The sequence below is a fragment of the Humulus lupulus genome, chromosome 6, assembly GCF_963169125.1.
Source record: "Humulus lupulus chromosome 6, drHumLupu1.1, whole genome shotgun sequence".
Lineage (NCBI taxonomy): Eukaryota > Viridiplantae > Streptophyta > Magnoliopsida > Rosales > Cannabaceae > Humulus > Humulus lupulus.
Window position 1 is genome coordinate 219,858,828 of NC_084798.1, and position 21,259 is coordinate 219,880,086.

General features: G+C 30.0%; 1 protein-coding gene and 1 pseudogene across 1 annotated transcript; both read left to right on the top strand.

Moving 5' to 3' along the window:
- Positions 1 to 4,480: 4,480 nt before the first annotated feature.
- On the top strand, positions 4,481 to 7,346 carry LOC133786121 (disease resistance protein RPM1-like; annotated as a pseudogene).
- Positions 7,347 to 18,417: 11,071 nt separating this feature from the next.
- LOC133783417 (BTB/POZ domain-containing protein At1g55760) lies at positions 18,418 to 20,854 on the top strand. The gene is made up of 4 exons (XM_062223043.1): positions 18,418 to 18,987; positions 19,095 to 19,240; positions 19,334 to 19,452; positions 19,992 to 20,854. The coding sequence occupies exons 1-4, from the start codon at positions 18,869 to 18,871 to the stop codon at positions 20,592 to 20,594; spliced, it is 987 nt and encodes a 328-aa protein (XP_062079027.1). The 5' UTR covers positions 18,418 to 18,868; the 3' UTR covers positions 20,595 to 20,854.
- Positions 20,855 to 21,259: the final 405 nt, after the last annotated feature.

Here is a 21,259-nt window from a genome sequence, read left to right on the forward strand (position 1 = left end):
TTAAACTTCTCATTGAAAACCAATTTTCCACAACTATAAAAACTGTACAATTTGATAATAGGGGGAACTTAAAAGCTTCATTCATTTTCTTGATTCATGTGGCATTTCTCATCGGTTCTCTTGTCCCCATACCTCGACACAAAATGGCTGAGTAAAAAGGAAACACAGGCATGTTGTGGAAACAAGCTTGGCTCTTTTAGCTCATGCTACTCTCCTTCTTCATTATTGGTTATTTTCCTTTAGAGCAGCTATATATCTTATTAACAGATTACCAACTAAAGTTTCGGGACTCATCTCCCCATATTAAGCTATTTATCATAAGTCTCCTGACTATTCTTGTAATGACCCAACTTAAAACCTATGAATTTACTAAATACTCCATATCTAAGTAAATTAATGTTTACATGAATATCTTTAAAAAAAACAAAACTTTTATTGAAATAAACATGAAGTAACACCTTTTACAAACACATGCAACTCAAGATCTCGATATTTAAAATAAATCATGTTTCATATGCACTACGTAAGTAAAAATACACATTTAACACACAACATAAATCAAAGGTAGAAAAAAAACTTTATAAAAATAGACATAAGTAGCAATCCCTTGACCCCCAGGTCAACCAATTACGACATGCACACATCGGACCAAGCCTGCTCCAACTCATCGCCTCATCTATTACGCTTTTGCCCTTACCTGCAACACATAGTACCCGTGAGCTAAAGCCTAGCAAGAAGAGTTATGTAGGTCACAACCCCAAAGCTCAAACAAAAAACATAAACAAAAAATATAAAACATAAACTAATTCAAACTAGCACAACCTAATTCATATACTACTCATAATTTATACCTTAACACATATAGATTTCAATAATAATTCATATCGTATCATTCTCATAACATAACTTAACATATCATAGCATACCATAGCGTATCATAATTATTTCATAATCATATCGTACCACAGCATCTCCTCATACAATCGTAACACGTATTAACGATGTCATACTGGTCGTAAACCAGTGCTAACCTAGTCAAGTGTGCAACTAAGAACGAGAAACGTAAGCATACATTTGATCATAACGTACATATACATTTTCATCACGTAAGATGTCACACAAGTATACAGCAAATAAACAGTGTAAGCAAGTGTTGACAGTTTATAATAGTGAGTGGCGTCCCACCCTAAACCTCCACGACCTCAGACACTTACCTTTTCCAATAACTACCCTACCCAAAATCTTACCAAACACCAAATAATGTCATAACAAAAACGTAGATTATAGCAACTCTGTTGTGTATTCACAATCATATCAATGTAAGCATGCAACAACGTACATAAACATGCAATATTCATAAACTCATAACATACATAAACTTAATTAGATCACATATACATAAATTTGTGCCTTCAAATGCACACCTTGTGTTACAGTGACCACTATTCTTACCTCAGGTCCAGCAGCACTCCAAAACATGTTCCTTGTTCCATTCAAGTATCCTTTAGCAAGTCCTTCAAGTTGATTCTTACTTCTCCAACCTTCTAGACCTCGACCTCAAAGAAAATCATTACTTTGATCGATACCTCAACTGACAATAATACGATAGATTTAACCTTTATTTTTCCATAATTAATTAAATCTTAATAATCAATAATACACAATTACCATCTATCCCTCATTTAATCTTCCTTATGAAATCACTTAACTCCTTTTTACTAGTTCCTCCTTAAGCTAATAGTTTTGACTTATGAAAATTATAATTTCTACCACAAGATTCATATTTCTATTCTCACCCATTATTTCCAATATAATTGCCACTTAAACCCTCAATACTTGAAGGAACCGTGTCTTGTCGCTACCATACATAAATATACCATAATCATGAAATAAATCACACATTATCATGAAATAATAAAAATAATAATTAACATATACATCAACATAAATTACCAAATTGCCCTCACTGGCCAAAATACCTATGAAATGTAAAGGCGAATATTACAATTATCTATTTAGGGCATTTGGATGTCTTTGTATTCCCTGTTTGAGGTCTTATAATAAAAATAAACTACAATATAGATCCTCTCCATGAATTTTTTTGGGCTATAGCACTCAACATAAAGGGTATCTCTGCCTTTATCCAAATTATAGTAGAATTTATACAAGTCGTCGTGTCATTTTTTATGAGACTTATTTTCCATCTTTTACCCCTTCTGCTCCTTCTCACTCTACTTCTCTTCCTATTTCTCCTGCTCTTATTCCTTCTTTGCAGCCATCTCAGGTCTCTCTTTCCACCCTTTCTCCATCTTCTCCCTTACCAACTACTTCTCTTTTTTCTCACTCTTCTTCCCAACCTCCCTCTACTGACCCCGTGTCAAATTCTGCACCTAATATTCAAACTGCCTTACCTGATAATGAATTGCCTATTGATGAATAACATGATACTACTAATGTTACTTATGTGCATCACCAACCTCCTGTCAACGTGCATCCCATGTTAACTCGTGCCAAATATGGAGTTCATAAGCCCAAGGCCCTCACAGCGAAGTGTATTTCAGCTCAGTCCCTTTCACCTCGATCTTACAAGCTTGTCATTCAGCAACCATCCATCAAAACTGATATGGAAGTTGAGTTATATGCTCTTCATCGAACAACACTTGGACATTAGTTCAACCACCTTTTGGCGCTCACATTATTGGTTGTAAATGGTTGTTCAATGTCAAAATCAATCCAGATGGCTCTCTTGACAGACATAAGGCTCGTCTAGTGGCTTGTGGTTTCACACAAACTCACCTTAAGTCTGATTGTCAAGCCAAGAACAATAAGAGTTGTTTTGGCTCTTGCTTTCTCCAAACATTGGCAAATTCGACAGCTTGACGTTCAAAATGCATTCTTGAATGGGGACATTTCTAAAGACATTTACATGTCACATCCCCTGGCTTTATTGATCCTCGACACCCCACACATGTATGCAAGCTCTCTAAAGCTCTATATGGTCTTAAATAGGCGCCTAGAGCCTGGTTCTCCAAACTCATCTCGGCTCTACAACGTTGGGGATTGTTTTCATTTAAAGCCGACAACTCCTTATTCATCTTGCACACTTTATCCATTACCATTTACATACTAGTGTATGTAGATGATATTATCATCACTAGTAATGATCAAGAAATTGTGGAAAACTTCATCAAACTCTTGCATTCTCGGTTTGCTCTTCGAGATCTAGGAAAACTACATTATTTCCTAGGTATTGAAGTCACTTATGCTCCAGTCCAACTTCATTTGTCTCAGCAAAAGTACTTAAGGGATCTTCTCACTCATACTGACATGTTAGACTCAAAGGTTGCTCCCACTCCTGGCTCCATTGGCAAACCTCTCTCTCAACATGATAGTACCTTACTCACTGATCCCTCTTATTATAGAAGTTTGCTAGGCTCCTTACATTATGTTACTATGACAAGGCCCGATATAACTTTTGTTATCAATAGGGCTTGTCAATTCATGCACCAACCAACCACTTCCCCATTAGTTTTTTGTGAAGAGAATTTTACGATATTTGAAGGGCACACTCAGTCATGGCATCACTATGACTTCTTCACCATCGCTTCACCTCTCAGCCTTCATGGATGCCAATTGGGCCTCCAGCCCTGATGATTGCCAAAGTACAGAGGGTTTTTGTGTCTTCCTTGGCGATTGTCTTGTTTCCTGGTCCTCCTCAAAACAAAGGGTTGTGTCTCGCAGCAGCACAAAGTCTGAGTATAGGGCCTTGGCCAATGTCCCTGCCGAGCTAGACAGGTTCAAGCAACTATTCAAAGAACTCAAGCTTCCTATTGCTTCAATTCCCACGGTTTGGTGCAACAATGTGAGTGCCACTCACTTGGCAGCCAACCCATTGTATTCTCTTCTCGTATCTCTTGAGCTTTACTCCCTATATATACATATAGCTTGGCTCCTGATTTCATATACTAAATCAGAGTCAAATTCTCTTCTTACTTTCTCACATTTACAGATCCATCATCTAATATACAAAATGACTTTCTTATGTTGAACATCCATTACTAATTATTTTCTATCTTAGATTGGTTTTCCTTAACCTTAAAAGGCTTGTTTAAATTTTATACGCTTCCAAATCAAATAGTTTGATGAGCTTAATTTTATAATGTTGTCTAATAATTCCATTTCTCAACACACAAGAGAAATTAATGCCAAACAACCTTAGTTCTGATACCATTTGTTGGAAAGAATTATAGCAACAATCATAATTTTTTTTCCTCTTAGTATGTGAAAATTAAGATTTTTACCAAATGCCACAAATTACTGATATTTATTAACTTTTGCTTTTAGATAATACCATGAATTCCACAATACCTCTTAGGTATTTATTGACTTTTCCTCTCTTAAACAAGCAATCAACTACATATACAATTCACTCATACATATTCAAATACACAATGGAAGATTATAAAGAGAGACTTCGAAGATGGCAGAGATTGCAGTAGGCTTGGTCATAGACAAGTTGATTCCATTGCTGACTGAAGAAGCATACATGTTGAGAGGTATTCATAAAGAGGTTGAGAGAATCAAGTGTGATCTAGACTTTCTTTTGGCTTTTCTCAAGAATGCAGATGCAAGAGTCGAGCAGGCAAATCAAATCATCACCAACAATTGTCATGGGGTTAAAGTGTGGGTGGAAAAACTTCGAAAAGCATCATTTGAAGTAGAAGATGTAATTGATGAATACACACATCTCATGGTGAAACAACGATGTCATCCCCATATAAAAAGATTTGTTGCTTTTGTTCGTAGAAGTACTTGCTTGGTCATAAAACTAAAATCACGCCATGACACAGCTTCCAAAATAAAAGACATTAGACAAACTATTCGAGATATAAATCAAACAAGGGCATCCTATGGCTTCAATTTCACACTACATGAAGAATCTACATTCGCTTCTCGAACAAGTTCATGGTATGATCCTCGAAAAAGTTCTTGTTTTCTTAGGGAAAGTGATATTGTGGGCATTGAATCTTCTAGAGATGAATTAATTGAAAAGGTGGAAGATGGATCTCCAAGGCGCACTGTGATCTCTTTGGTAGGGATGGGAGGACTCGGCAAGACCACTCTAGCCCATCAAGTGTATGTTTGTATGAAAAGAAGTTTTGATTGTCATGCTTGGATTGAAGTTTCTCAGTCATATGAGAAGGTGGAACTATTACAAAAGCTACTGAAGAAATTCTTGGAGTCGAGAGAGGAGTCTACTCCTCAAGGATTTGATGCAATGGATGAAAGTACATTGACTAAAAAGTTAAGAGATTACTTACATGGAAAAAGCTATCTTGTGGTTTTTGATGATGTTTGGAAGATAAACTTTTGGGGTGACATGCAAAATGTTTTACCTGATAATGGCAACGAGAAAAGTGGAAGAGTATTTATCACAACAAGATATGTTGAAGTAGCAAAGTTTTGTAAGGTATCATCACTTGTTCATATTCATTATCTTCAACGTCTTGCTCCAAATAAGGCATGGGAACTCTTTTGCAAAAAGGCTTTTCAAGATGAATCTAGTGGGTGTTGTCCACTCCACTTACACAAGTTGTCACATGAGATTGTTGAAAGATGTGAAGGATTACCACTTGCTATTGTAGTAATAGCTGGTCTTCTTTCCACTAAAAACAACACTATTGAAGAGTGGAGAAAATTGCTTACAACTCTAAGTTCAGAGTTGCATAGCAATGAACATCTAGAAAGCATAACAAAAATTCTCTCCTTGAGCTACAATGATCTACCGTATTACCTTAAATCTTGCTTCTTATACTTGGGGGTATTTTCCTGAAGATTACTCCATCAGGTGTGGAAGACTAATTCGCCAATGGATTGCTGAAGGCTTTGTGAAATCAAAAAAGGATAAAACACTCGAGGTGGCTGCAGAAGAATATTTGGTGGATTTGATAAATAGAAATCTCATTCAAGTATCTGAGAAAGATTTTGATGGAAAAGCTAGAACATGTCGAATTCATGATCTTCTACGTGAGATTATCCTCAACAAGATGGAGGATTTGAGTTTCTGTCAAGTTTTGTCATCGAATGATTCAAACCTCAAAGGATCATCAGCTCGACGCATTTCAATTGTTAATGGCTTTTATGAAGGTATTAAGAGTAATAATGCTTCTAAAATTTCTCAAGTGCGGTCCATTTTTATCTTTGACAAAGACAAAATGCTTAATCACCACATAAGAGAAATCACCATAAATTTCAAGCTCCTAAAAGTGCTTGATTTTGAAGATGCTCCAAATCTAAATCACATTTCTAAAGATATTGGAAGCTTATTTCACTTGAAATATTTGAGTGTTCGAGGCACAAAAGTCAGGAGTTTGCCTAAGTCAATTGGAAAATTAGAAAATTTAGAGACTTTGGATTTAAAACAATCCTTGGTGTTTGAGATACCAGTCGAGATCAAAATGCTTAAAAAATTAAGACACTTTTTAGCTTACCATGGAAGTTTTGATGATTCTTTCAATCAATTAAAAGGAGTAAAACTAGAAAGGGGGATTGGTCAGTTGAGAGCCTTGCAAAAGTTATACTTTATTGATGTTAATGTTGTTAGAATAATTGACCTATTCAAGGAGTTGTACAAGTTGACAGAGTTGAGAAAACTAGGAATCATAAACTTAAGAAGTGAAGATGGTAGAAGACTATGTGACTGTATCCAAAACATGAATCACCTTGAATCCCTTAGTGTAGCTTCAATAAGTTCAGATGAGACAGTTGATTTGGAATCCATGTCTTGCCCCCCTCAATTTCTTCGGCGTCTCCACCTACAAGGGCCTTTGAAGAATCTACCTAAATGGATCACACAACTTCAAAATCTAAGTAGGATTGGAATTTATTGGTCAAAGCTAGAAATCGATCCATTGAATGTTCTTCAAAACATGCACAATCTCTTGGAACTTCGTATGTTTCATGATGGTTATTATGGTGAGAAACTACACTTTGTTGAAGGAAGTTTTCCAAAACTTAAGGCACTCGACCTCTATTCTCTAACCAACTTACGTTCGATAGTAATAGAGGAAGGAGCATTGTGTAATCTTGAAGAGTTCTACGTGGGGCCTTGTCCACAGTTAAAGGAATTGTCATCTGTATTCCAACATCTAAGAAACCTTAAAGTTTTTTACTTGTGTGAATTGCCCACAATCTTCTTGATATCCCAAAATTTTCAAAGCTTGCAAAGTATTGGGGTAGACATTCGACTTCGATGCAACATTCGTGGGAAAATGTGGCGACTTGTATTCGAATGGGTTACTGAATTCTTGGAATATTTGAGAGGTAATAAGACTGACTATCTATAGTTCTATATATTTCAATTGTATATTTATTATATACTATAGTATTTGTTTCGATTAACTTTCTAAATAAACTATATTGTTGAAAAAAATGTCATCGTTTATACGTGTGTGTCTATAGCATAATATTATATTATGAATGTCATAAGTTTGATCGAAATATATGATAAGAAATGTAAATAAATTGTAGAACTATACTCATGTATAATTTTGAAGCTTGCATTTTTTGTTAACAGATTATGTCAGTGAAGAAGAATGGGACTCAAAACTAGATGATTATATAAGTAAGTTGTTTCTGTTATTAATTTCTCAAATATGTATATATAATATCTTATAGTTTGCTCGTTTTAATTAATTGAAACTCATTCTCTTCTTTCTTAATAATAAGGTGAACGAGCTTTAACAGGTGAATGGGCTCATTATTAAGTGTCAGCTATGCATATCTCAAGCGAATCAAGATTTTCTGTCAAATTAGTATGTCTTATATTGTGTCAAACCAATCTAATTGTGACACCTTGTATTAAAACCTAACTTGTTGTGAAAGAGCATTAGCAGTTTTTTTTAAAAAAATGAATTATTAAATATGAGGTGTCATAATTAGATTGGTTTGACAAAATATAAGACACACTAATTTGACAGGATTTACAGTCATCTCCAATAATAAATGTTTGTGTAATAATTATGTACTGTAATGTACTGCTACAAACTTGTTTAGCTCTAAAGCATGTTGTGTTTGGATTGAGATTTAATCTAGTGTCTTGGTTGATGTAAGCATATGCAGATAAGGAAATAAACTTATTAGGGGACTCTAAGCTTGGCTCTGGCCTGCCTTAGCCCAAGACTATCTTATATAAAAGGACTTCTATTTTAAATCATCAAAAAAGTACTTGTAAAACACACATTACATGCACATATAACACATTTAAATTCCAATTAATGTATTCATGTTCGTATAAGTTGATTATATATACTTATGAAAAGTCTTGATATCACACTATCACTATGCATGGAGCTCGAGACTAATTTTAGAAACTACATGTAACCAAAACTATAAAAGAAGCCATGATTATTAGAAGCTAATAGCAACTATAATGGTAACTATGGGTTACTAATGTTGGTTATTTGTCTAAACTATTAGTGATTATATATACACAATATTTTTTTTTTCCACTTACCCATTTATCATTCCATCTCTTTTACCTTACGTATTCATGTCATACCTTTTTGGTCTATTAGCATGAATTTCTACAGACTCAGTCACAAGGATTCGGTAATGTTTACAAATAAAAGTACTGGGATTTTTGCTTCATAATAAAGAACTTGGTCAAATTCAATTTATTTTTTTCTTTTGGTAATTTTGAAAATAGTGAGAGTTGCTTAACTGTACACTTGTTTTTAGAAGAAATTACATTTTATATGGAAATTTTAATAAAGTGTGCAAAAATATGGCTTTTTTCAAAAAATAAATAAATTAATATATGGCTTTTTTTAAGAATTTTCACTTTTATGAATTTATTTTCCCATATTTTTGTATAAAAGTTGGTTTATGCCATAATTTACTCTTAATCAAGTTTTATTAATTTGGAAGGGCATGTTTGTAATTTGATTATTATTTTTTAACTTATTTGTTTTTTATATTGTTTTTATTTACTAATTTTATATGAAAATTTTCTTTGGTTGTTTTGCAAAAGAAGAATTGTAATATGAATTGTTTTTAAAATTATTTTTATTTATTATAAACATGTTTTTTTTAGATTGTACGTTTTTTATTCAAATCCTCGGTAAGGTAACCAGTTACTTGATTGATCTTTGACAGTTATGTAAAAAAAAAAATCCTAAAGCTAGGTTAAATAACATGCACCAGGAGAGGTAACCAGTTATCCTGAGATGAGTAACTTTCTACCATAAGAGGGGTAACCAGTTACCTAAGAGGGGTGACGAGTTACTCATATTAAATATGAAAGTAAACATCAAATTTGAAAGAAAAAGTGGAAGAACACTTCATTAAAAAAATGAAGAAGAAGTAACTATGATTTTAGTAACATAGGTAACCAGTTACCATAAAGAAACCATAAATATACACAAACCAGAACGTGCAGGTAACCAGTTATCCCTAGAAATATACAAACAAAGAACGTGAAGGTAACCAGTTACCCATTCACGTTTTCATATTTTTATTAGTTTTCTTTCCAAATTTTGGTATTCCTATAAGTGTTACAGTAAAAAGAAACTACTGAAAAAATTGATTTGAATTTTTTTAACATATAGTGGAAAAAACTATAAAAAAAATTACAATAATAAAATATAATAAATAAAAAAAATAGTAAAATAATTATGTAATGTTAAAATATATGTGTGAAAAAAATGAAAAAAAAAATGGAATGAGAAAATAATAAGTACAAAAATGAAAAAAATATATGAAAAAAAAAACAAAAGAAATGATGAATGAAAAAAAAAATAGATGAATAAATAAAAATGAAAAGAAGAAGAATAAGAAAAATAATGGAAAAATGAAAAGAAAAAAAATATAAATGAAAAGATTGGTAGAAAAAAATGAAAAAATAGAAGAAGAAAAAATTAAAGAAAAAAAGCTTATAGAGAAAATAGAATGAAAAAAAGAAAAGAAAAATGAAGAAAAAATAGAATGAAAAAAAAATTGAAAAAGTATGAAGAAAAATAACAAAACAATACAAATGAAAGAAAAAAGTAGATAAATAAATAAAAATAAATAGAAGAAGAAGAAGAATAGAAAAATGGGAAAAAATGGAGGAAAAAATTGGTAAAAAAAATAAAGAAAAAATAAGTAAGAAAAAAAAGAAAGAAAAAATAACTGAAAAAATAATAAAAAATGAAAGAAAAAAATTAAAAATTGGAAAAAATAAAATAAAATTACTTTTAAAATTGAAGAAAACATAATTATGATAAAAAAATGTGGCATTTTTATATTTTAGTTAGCTACTAATTGTATTTCTCATATTTTAACTTTTTCTTTAATAAATTTTCCTATACAAATTAAGAAAAATAAAATTCGCATATTTTTTTACATTAATGGTATAAAAACCATATTTTTTTTTTAATTTCCGTTGTTTTATGGCTACTCTTCAGTTTATGAGTTGGGCTCACGTAATGAAAGCCCAAAGCTAACTTCGGCCCAGCAGAGAATTTGTAGTTGACTCAAGCTCTAACTGAAATTAACCACCAAGTGAGACAGCAATATAATTTTTTTTAATGAGGTCTGTTTACATTTTTCAGTCTTTTTTAAAAATAAATAATTATTTCATGTATTATTAGATAATCAATAAGTAAATATTTCTGTTTTGAAAAAGTGATGTTAAAAAGTTTGCGATTCTACTATTTCCAAGTATTCAATTTGTCATTTTTGGTATTGGGAGCTTTTAATTAATATCATTTGTTCGTGTGTGTTATGTGATTACAATAAAGTTGTAAACATTTTTTTTTGTTTTGGTATAGTAAGCTATAAAAATTAGATTTTATTCAAGTATAAAATAATAAAATTTTAAAAATACCATTGTTAAATTAAATTAAATTAAATAATCATCTAATAAAAAAATATATAAGTAGACGATTGAATAAATATAAATCCTTAGATTTCATTGTTCTGTGCTCTCCAAAGAGCAATCTTCTCAAAATCTCAAAAGGTGCGGAGTTAGAATCTCATTCTAACTAAGGATTTTTGTGATCTTTAGGATCTGGTTACAGGAGAACCAGAAACACTGAACTTTTTTTTAAGATCAGGTAAAAAAGCGTAATAGATGGACAACATGTAAATATTCCTGTACCACTCTTTGTTGATCCTGATAAACAATTGAGTGTTTCCATTTACGTATCATAAATACGTATTTAGTTAATTTATAACTGAAATGTATATCTTTTATCGTAAATACATATTTAGTTAATCCATAACTAAGCACAAGGTTATGCTATGACCCTATTTAATGTTCATCAAAATTAGACATTTGCCTAGATCCTTAATCATACCGAAGGCCTAATATTTTTCTTCATTTTTAGTCTTATAAATAAATGATTAAATAAATACTAAAAGAAATAAACATTAATGGAGTTGAGAAGTAAACCATTTATCAATTAAGTTTTTTTTTCTTCCAAAGATTAGTTAAGTATTTAATGGCATATTATTTGTCAATTTTTGACATGATTATGTTGAAAGAAAAACATATTTTATTTCAATAATCAATACTTTAATTAAATTACTATAAAATAATTTTTTTTCTTCCAATTCTTTTATTAATTTTTTACTAAAAGATCATTTTATTTTATTTATATATTTCAGTAACCATTGGCCTAACCCGAAAATACTTTTGTCAAACTTTGAAAATAATAATAATCAAAACTGGTGTTTGTACAATGTCATTTTGTGAACATAACCGTTTCTAATCAACTATCAACCAACAATTAATTTGACAAAATTTGAACATTAATATTAATTTGTAGATTGTAGTCAAGACTCGAGATTGTTGAAAAAGACATTATGGGGTGTTTGTTTTGGGTCAGTTTGGTAAAATTTTATTTGTTTTTGAATTTTTTAAATACAAAAATAGAAATATTATTTTATTTTTGTTTCCTTATTTTTAAAAAATAAAAATATATTTGGTAATTATTTTTGTCTTTTTTTTTTAAAACAAAAAATAATAAACGCGTTTGATAACTTTTTTTTTTTTTAACAATATGATGTGTTGATTTGAAGAAGAGAAGAAAAAAAATAAAGGAAAAATTGAGAACTGTTTAAAAAAAAAATGAAAGTGAAAAAAATTCTATTTTCAAAATTTTAACTAAAATTTAAAAAAATAATAAATAAAAATAGAATTACCAAACACATTTTAGGTTTAATTGTCAATTTTTAATTAATTAAATAAAAAATTATTTTTTTAAGTGTTACCAAACAACACTAAATTTGAGTAACTTTAAAAAGTGTAGATGGGCTTAAGATGGAAATAATATTGAACTCAAGTGTATAAAACGATTCACTTTACCCTTAAAATACACGTGGGGCCCACAAAAATTATTAATTTTACTCCCTAATAATTTAAAAAAAACATAATAAGTGTTTTTTATTCTCATTCTCACATTTACTTTACATTATACCAAACATCTCATGTATAAATAAGCATTGGAAAGCTTTCTAAAAGACACTAAAATTAAATTACAAAATCATGGCAAAGGTATATTATTTTTTATTGATTTTACAAATAAAGAATATCTAATGAGAATTTTTCATATTAACGTTATATTTCAATGAAATACATAATATCAGTGTATGATTCTTTTTTTTTTCTATAGGATGACGTGTAAAAATATTTGAAGGTATATAATATTTTTTTTAAATAATGTCTAAATTATACATAAAAAAAAATTAGAATTTTGTTTTTAAAAAAACTATAAAAAAATAACTTAATTAACTGCTACTATTTTTTAAATCAATTACTTGATTGATTAGTGATACTTCATATTCATTATTAAACTAAATTGTGTGAATCTTGATATTTGATTGCATCAATAACGGTATGTCAACTTCATATAGTGTTGGGCACCACTGGTGCCCCTTAGCATTTCTTTATATGAGTGTTGTTATTAGGCACCTTAGAGCATCGCCAATGTTAAAATATAGCTCACTTTATAAAAAAGTTACTCCAATGATGTACTAAAAGATATGTCAAATTTGGCACATGCTAAAGTTATGTCAAATTTGGTACACAATATAGCATCACACATATTTTGTATCACCATAAATGTTAAATTTTTTATTTACTTTTATGTCATTTTTATTATTATTTTTTGCAATTACCATTAAATGTTAGATTTTTTACCTTATTAATTATTTTATTATTATCTCTAACTATCAACAATAAAATATAAAGAAATATTATTACTATTTTGTATATTTTCAATAAATATCAAATAAGCAAAATGAATATTGATTTTTTACATAAGCTTATACAATTGTGCATTGGAACATAATACTAAAATTATGCCAAATATACCACATATTACTTTTTTGTGTGAAATATAGCACAATATTTACATCTCCTATTGGAGATGGTCTTAACGTGCCAGAATGCAAAAAAAAAAAAAGTTACCGGGGCTTAAATCGCCAAACAACGAAAAATTGAAGAGTAACTACACAAAAAAACACCCATATAAAAATTCAAAAGAACAAATAGAAATAACCACCATAACTGTCACAAAGTCTTCATCTAACCTAAGTTTATCACATGAGAATTTTACACATACTCCATTGTGGGTCCGAGCACCACCAACTTCGAATTTTGAATATGAATGTGAAGACATTTTCTATTCAGAATTTCAAAATTGTTTTTTTCATGAAGAATTTCAAGATCATCATGCAACTACTACAACCACCACAAATGAAGGAACATTAATTCAAAATACACTAGCTAGTTCGATTAGCTTTTATCGAAGCTCATCAATAACTCTACCATGACTCATCTTTTGCCACTTGGTCCTTCTCATTGCTCCTTAATCTGGCCAAAAGAACAACATCAACATCGACCATTAATGCAAAACCATATCTCATTCAAAATTAGTTTCGAAAATTTGTCTTCACCAACAGTTCTCCCATCTCAGACCAATCTTCATATGCCTGTTGTCTTCACTAACTCAGGAAAACTCACCATTCAATATTGCCCTTTCTTTGAAGAAATATATGACTTGTAATTAATATGATAGATTTATTTAGTAGCTTTAAGGTTTTTGTTTTTGTTTTTAATGTACTCAAAGATTGCGTGTTATAAACATGGATTCACTCTACATTAAAAAAATTAGGGTTTTGTCGATGCTTTAAACATAAAGGGCTCGTTTGATAAAAATTTTGTTTTTGAAATTTTTAAATATAAAAATAGAAATATTATTTTATTTTAGTTTTTTTATTTTTAAAAAATAAAAATATGTTTGGTAACTATTTTTGTTTTTTTTAAACAAAAAATAATAAACGCGTTTGATAACTTTTATTTTTATTTTTTGTTTAACAATATGATGTGTTGATTTGAAGAAGAGAAGAAAAAAAAATGAAAAATTGAAAACTGTTTAAAAAAAATTTTGAAAGTAAAAAATTTTTATTTTTAAAATTTAATAAATTTTAAATAATAAATAAAAATAGAGTTATCAAACACATTTTATGTTTAATTGTCAAATTTTTAATTAATTAAATAAAAAATTATTTTTTTTAAGTATTACTAAACAACACCAAAGTGTCATCAATGCTCACCTTTTTTTTTCTAACGTATTATATTAATAAGGTTATGAAAGTGTACTAGGGCCAGCAAAAGTCTTCTTCATTGTTTTCAGTAATTAATGAGGAATTAAAAGAAAAAGATTTTTATGCTACCAAACAAGATAAATTTGTTGTTTTTTACATTTTCCTTATTGGTAATGTATAGTAATCTTATTGAGTTAGACATGAATTTTAACCACCTAACATTCCAACAACAAGAAAGTATGGCTAGAAATGCTATATATATAGTTATAGGCACTTCATTGAGTCTCAACGAACTTGTTAGGTGGCTCACCCCTAATATCTCAAGCACTTGAGTTTGGCCTGAAATATAATAGAAATGCACCACTATATTCTAAGGCTTTAGTGTTCGATGACCAATCCACCTATTCGCTCTACAATATTTTATCTTTCTTTTAACCTTTTTCTTTCTCTTTCAAGTGATAATATATATATATAATTATATGTATATATATATAGAGAGAGAAGACTACACACGCAATGTTATGAAGGGTTAAAGCAAAAGATAGAAACTTATTAATATATAATGATGCCACTTGTTATCATGTAATGAGAACTACCCTTCAAAACTTTGACATGCAAGTGTATATATGTAACCTTATGACCCATAATGCTTTAATTTCTCACTTGGAATTTAGCAGTGAAATGCCAATATCAACCCTATCTCTTTGAATATTATTTCCCAACAATTCGAGATGAATATACTTGATGTGACTCTTTTTTTGTTGTTGTAGAGATGTTTAATTTCATTTATTTATATAAGGGTTATTTGCGGCGAAAGTTCTAATAAATTATTACGTTTGTAGTACTTAAGTACTCAATTTATTTTTTTTGTAGCGAAAGTATCTTCCGTCTATGTTTTGGCGCAGTTTGGTACAACCGTCAATTTTCACAATTAAGTTCGTATATGTAAAACGTAGGCAAAAGTACCCAATTAAAATGATATTTGTGGTGAAAATAACTAATTTAAAATATGTTTGCGGTGAAAGTACCAAATTTAAGAGATGTTTGCAGTGAAAATACTCAAGTTATAAGCAAATTTCACACCATATAGACGGACTTAATGACAAAACAGTCAGCTACACTAAATTGCATCAAATCATAAACGGAAGGTACTTTTCACTGCCAAAAAAATAACTTGGGTGCAAATATCCCTTTATATAATAGAGATTATAATTCCATGGACAAATTACATGGGGCCGTTCTCTCTAGCTTCACACCAAATACAAGATATGACCTTTTTTAAGGCTAATTAATAATAATACCATGATGACAAGTCATTTTTTACAATCACCCAATATACTAGCTAGAATCAAATTATTGCAAAATTGATGATGTGTCCCAAATTTTTCTCAAGTTTGTGATTTGGCAAGGTTGATATAATTATGTATATTAATTTATAACAATAATGGCTAGCTTGGATTGCCCCAACCAAATTGAAAATAAATAAACAAAAACAAAAAAAGAATCTAAAATAATAAATGATCACCTAGGTATGTGTATGGCTCTGATGTCTTTGATTCCATCTAACCCCAACAACAAGATTGTGTCATTATATCTTAAAAAGATGAGAGATTTTAGATTACTTGTATTGTTGGTATGCTTAGAAGAAATCTACTCCTTTCCTATGTCCCACACATAGTGATACCTTTCTTGCTCAATTATCTTTCCTCCAATCCAAGAAATTTTCTTCTTCTTCTTCAACTTTTATTCCACTAATATAAGATAAGCAAATTTGTGAATCCACCCCAAGATTCCAAACCTTCCCAATCAACAATCTCTATTATCTAATTCTTTACACTATTTTATGGCGTAGTCTCCCTCTAATTATGAAATTATTCTCTATTTTTTATTTTCTAATCATAGAGCCTAGCTCACTCCCTCCTAGTCATTTGAATCATTTGACTTTGCACCATTTAGATATGGCCCACCATTTTAAAATAATTTGATAGAATACCAACAAAAAGTAGTGTTTGATCAAAATATGATGGTGTGATATCTTCACTCTATATTGATATTTGTTGTTGTTTGTTTATACATCTCTTTCCATGTAAATATATATATATATATATAAGTAGCTCATCTAATTTTATTGTTGTTTATAATTAACCTAACCAATAATTAACCAAACATTCTTCCATTAAATTTATTTACACTCCTTTTAACCTATCAACTAAAAACACAATCAAAGAACATATAAACATAGATACATTTGGCTTGCATGCATAATTTGGTCAAGATGACTTAAGTGGGGTCATTCCTATTTTTAATGTGAAGACAATTATTCAATTATATTAAGATTTATATAATTTTGAATTCTTCTATTTTTATAATACTATTTTTATTTCTTTGTTAAATCCTTAATTAGTTTTAAATAATTAAAAACAAGACTATCTATTTTCTAATTTAGAAAAAAAAATGATACCCTATGGTTTTGTTTGGTAAATTTTTTTAATTGAAAATTAAAAATATATTTTTGTTTTTATTTAAAAAATAAAAACATATTTGGTAAACATTTTTTTTAAATGTTTATTTTTTATTTTTATTTTGAGGGAGTGAGGTAAGGATGAGAATGAGATGAGAAGAGCAGAGAACTGAATTTGGTACCCGCTTGTTTATTTCTGCAAATTAAAACTTCAATCAGGTTCCAAGATTCAAGCTCAGAATCTTCTAGTCAACAAATCGTAATTAAATGAGAAAAATAATCATGAAACAACTGTAGAATACTAAGGATATAACAGAAAAAATTATAAACCACAAACCTAATCATAAACAAAATCAGAAAGAGATTGAGAAAAAATAATCAGAAAGAGATTGGGAAAAAAATTCGTATGAGGGAGAAATGATGAAAAAAATAAGAGAATAAAAAAATATGAGATAGTGATGTACCTAAATAAAGCTTGGAGGGAACAAATGAAAATAAGATTTAATTTTTTAAAAAAAAACTTTAAAATTATGTTTTCAAAATTTAGTTAATTTTGATTTTATATTAAAAAAATGAATTACCGAACATATTTCTTAATTATATTTTCTAATTATTTTTTTAAGGATTACCCAACGGCCCATATATTTATTGATCTCTTCCTTTTCATTTTTTTTTCTCATCTCACGAGTTGTCTGCCACAAAGATTAAAAAAAAAAATTCAAATAATTTATTATTGACTAAATTTAATTTGAGGGTACCCAATAAAAAAGGAACTAAGCTCCTATATTATATTTAAAAAATACACATATAATAAATAAAATGGTTTATATTTTTTTAGACTTGTGTTTTTTCCCATTATATGTTTGAATTCTGTGTTTTGATAAATTATTTTTTGGATCTTATATTTTGTAAAATTATTAAAATAAAATCCTAAACTCAATTTTGGTCAATGTTTTCTTTACTAAAATCACAAATAATTTACTAAACTAACAATTCAGAACAAAAATAAAATAGTTTTGCTTAAAAACTGTGTTGTTATATTTATTTATTTTTTTATCAAAATTGAGCTTAAAGTTCTATTTTAACTATTTTACAAAACATAGATCTAAAAAATAATTTGTCAAAACACAAAATACAAATAGATAATAAGAAAAAACACAAGATTCAAAAAAGTATAAACCCTAAATAAAATAAAATATCATAATAAGAAGGGCATGGGTGGAAAATAGCCCTTAATAAGAATAGATACTTTGCTTGAAAGTATCCAAAAATCAAAACAATAAAAAACAATTCTTTACCCTTTTGAATAAACATACACAACAAAAAGCTCCCATAACACTATTTAATTTATGCGAAAGAAGCCAAATAGAACAGACCAATAAATAAAAGCCCATTCCTTCCTTCTTTGGAGACCGGTCATCAAGTGAAGCCAACCAACTCTCTCACTCCAAAAAACTAAAACTAAAACCAAAATCAAAGACATAGCCAAAACAAGCTTCAACCCTTCATCTTCGATGGCGTAAAGCAACCCCCAGTGCTTTGCGTGCCCGAAACCACTCATCAAAATAAGCAATAATCTCATGAAAAATCGGAGTCTTTAAAAGAAAAGAAAACAGAGTGAGTTAGTGAGTGAGTTAGAGTGATTGTGATTGTGATTTTGATTTCGATTTTGATTGTGGTTTGATTTTCATATGTTTATGAAGATTGAGATTAGTGAGAATTTTCAATCTGGGAAAGCACGGAGATTTGTTTTTGGAGGGTATTTTCGATTGCATCCATGAAATTACAGTGGCTCTGTCTTTCTTCTCCGATAGAATGACAGACTCTGCTTACAGAGTCGAAACGACGTCGCGTCTCGCTCAATGGAGGATCGACAACTTGTCCTCCTGCACTTACAGAAAGTCCGATCCTTTCAAGATCGGAAAATGGAATTGGTAAATCTTATCTTCTTCTTCTTCTTCTTCTTTTTTTCTTTTTTCTTTTTTCTGTTTGGTTGCTGAGAAAATTTTGAATTGATTTTAATTTTTTGTTTAATTTGAAGGCATTTATCTGTTGAGAAAAACAGAGTGTTGTTCGTTAAATTATACCCAGAGATATCGAATTTAACGAGAGAGACTCCACCGATTGCTTCTTTCATTATTAGAGTGGTCGGTTCTGTTGGTGATCGTAAGGCCTTGATTCATCCTGGTAAAGATAATTTGGAATCTCCACCGTTGATTTCTTTTTTCTCTTTTCATGATCTGATTCAACTATTTGATTTCTCTCTGTTATACTATGCAGAGATCACTGATAAACAGCTCAAGAACAACGACGATTTCATTTGGGCTATTGATGTTCCTTTAACTGGAAAATTCATCATTGATGTTGAATTTCTTGATTTGAAGATTGCTTCTCCTACTGTAAGTAATTTATGTTGAAATAGTACACAAATGTCAAGCATTGAGATAGTTTCTATATGCCTCCATATTTGTCCCAATATCTTAATGTTGAGCCTAATTTACCTTGTAATCGAGTCAATTTAGATTTAGGCTTAATTTACCTCATAGTCAAGTCCGAATCCTCGAGGCCTCGACGTTCGTTTAGTGACAACTTTTTAGTCACAACATATATTTTGTGTGACTAAATGTTATTTTTACAAATTATGACTAAGTTAGTTTTAGTCACAACTATTGTTTTAGTTTTTTTAATGAAAAAGTTTGTTGTGACTGAAAATACATTTAGTGACAATATATTGTGATTTTTGTGGCTAATACTTTTAGTGGGAAGATGATTTTTCTTTAGTGACAAATTTTTACTAAAACTAAGAGTTTTTGTAGTTGTCTTGAACACAATGATGATCTTGTACTTTCGAAAGAGAAATATTAACCAAAAAAAGTATTTGTACTTGATAAGATTGTATCATAAACCTAATTTAAGGGTGATAATTCATTGTGATTAGGGTGGAGAGCCTTGTTCAATCTGGGGAGATGGACTAACACAAAAACAATCAAATACAACAGCTCTTTCCTCCCTTAGTAAAATGTTAACAGAAAGTATCCACACAGACATTGTAATCCATGCTTCCAACGGCAGCATTGGAGCTCACCGCGCTGTACTCGCAGCAAGATCACCCGTTTTTCGCAGCATGTTCTCGCATGATCTCAAAGAGAAAGAATTATCCATCATAAACATCTCGGACATGTCCATAGAAGCATGTCAAGCTTTCCTCAACTACATCTATGGCAACATCCAACACGAAGAGTTTCTCTTCCACAGGCTGGATCTTCTTCGCGCTGCAGACAAGTATGACATCTCGGACCTCAAAGAGGCATGTCACGACAGTCTGCTCGAAGATATTGACACGAAGAATGTTCTCGAAAGACTTCAAAACGCGTCGCTCTATCAATTGCCAAAACTCAAGGCCAGTTGCATGAGGTACCTTGTGAAGTTTGGTAAGATATTCGACATTCGAGATGATTTCAATGCTTTCTTGATATCTGCTGATAGAGAACTCATTGCTGAAATCTTCCATGAAGTTCTTGGTGCTTGGAAAGGCTTCTAAAAGGAATGGGATTTGTGTCTTGATTGGGTTGGTTTTTTTTTTTATCAAGTTTAAAAAAGTCCATAAAGATGGATTTTTAGAAATCTTTAGTATGCAGAATTTGTTGTCAAGAAGATGATTCTTTTGTGCATATGGGATTTGATTTTAGATCTTGATGATTATGTAAATATATTATTGGTTTTTTAAGACACTGATCTTTGTATAATATCTTTGTCACATAACCCACATTCTTGAATGAAAGATCCAATATATTTATTTCAGATTGTGTTTATGTATATCTTATTTGAAATAATATTATTGTTTTAGTTAAGAGTTTATACTTTTTTTAGAATCTGTGTTTTACTTCATTGATGAACAAAAAATATTGAATATAACAACATAGTTCTTAGGCAGAATAAATGTATTTTTGTTCTGAGTTGTCAGTTTGATGAATTATTTGTGATTTTAGTTCAAAAAAGTCTAAAAAATATAAACCCTTTAATTAAAAATCAATCGGTGATAAACAGAGTAACCAAACATAAGCTAAGTGGTCATGTATTTTCGCTTTCAGTGGCTAAGAAGTTTGTTTATTTCTCCTGCAATTCTGAGATCAACTGCTGATATAATAATATGTGATTAAAATGGTCTAACTTGCTATATTGGAAGATTATTATCAAAATTGAAAA

Bases quoted from the DNA above. Each gene is read 5' to 3' on its own strand.
- LOC133783417 (XM_062223043.1), top strand. From the start codon at position 18,869: ATGACAGACTCTGCTTACAGAGTCGAAACGACGTCGCGTCTCGCTCAA. The intron at 18,988-19,094 runs GTAAATCTTATC...TTTAATTTGAAG, and splicing joins AAGATCGGAAAATGGAATTG to GCATTTATCTGTTGAGAAAA. The intron at 19,241-19,333 runs GTAAAGATAATT...TATACTATGCAG, and splicing joins TAAGGCCTTGATTCATCCTG to AGATCACTGATAAACAGCTC.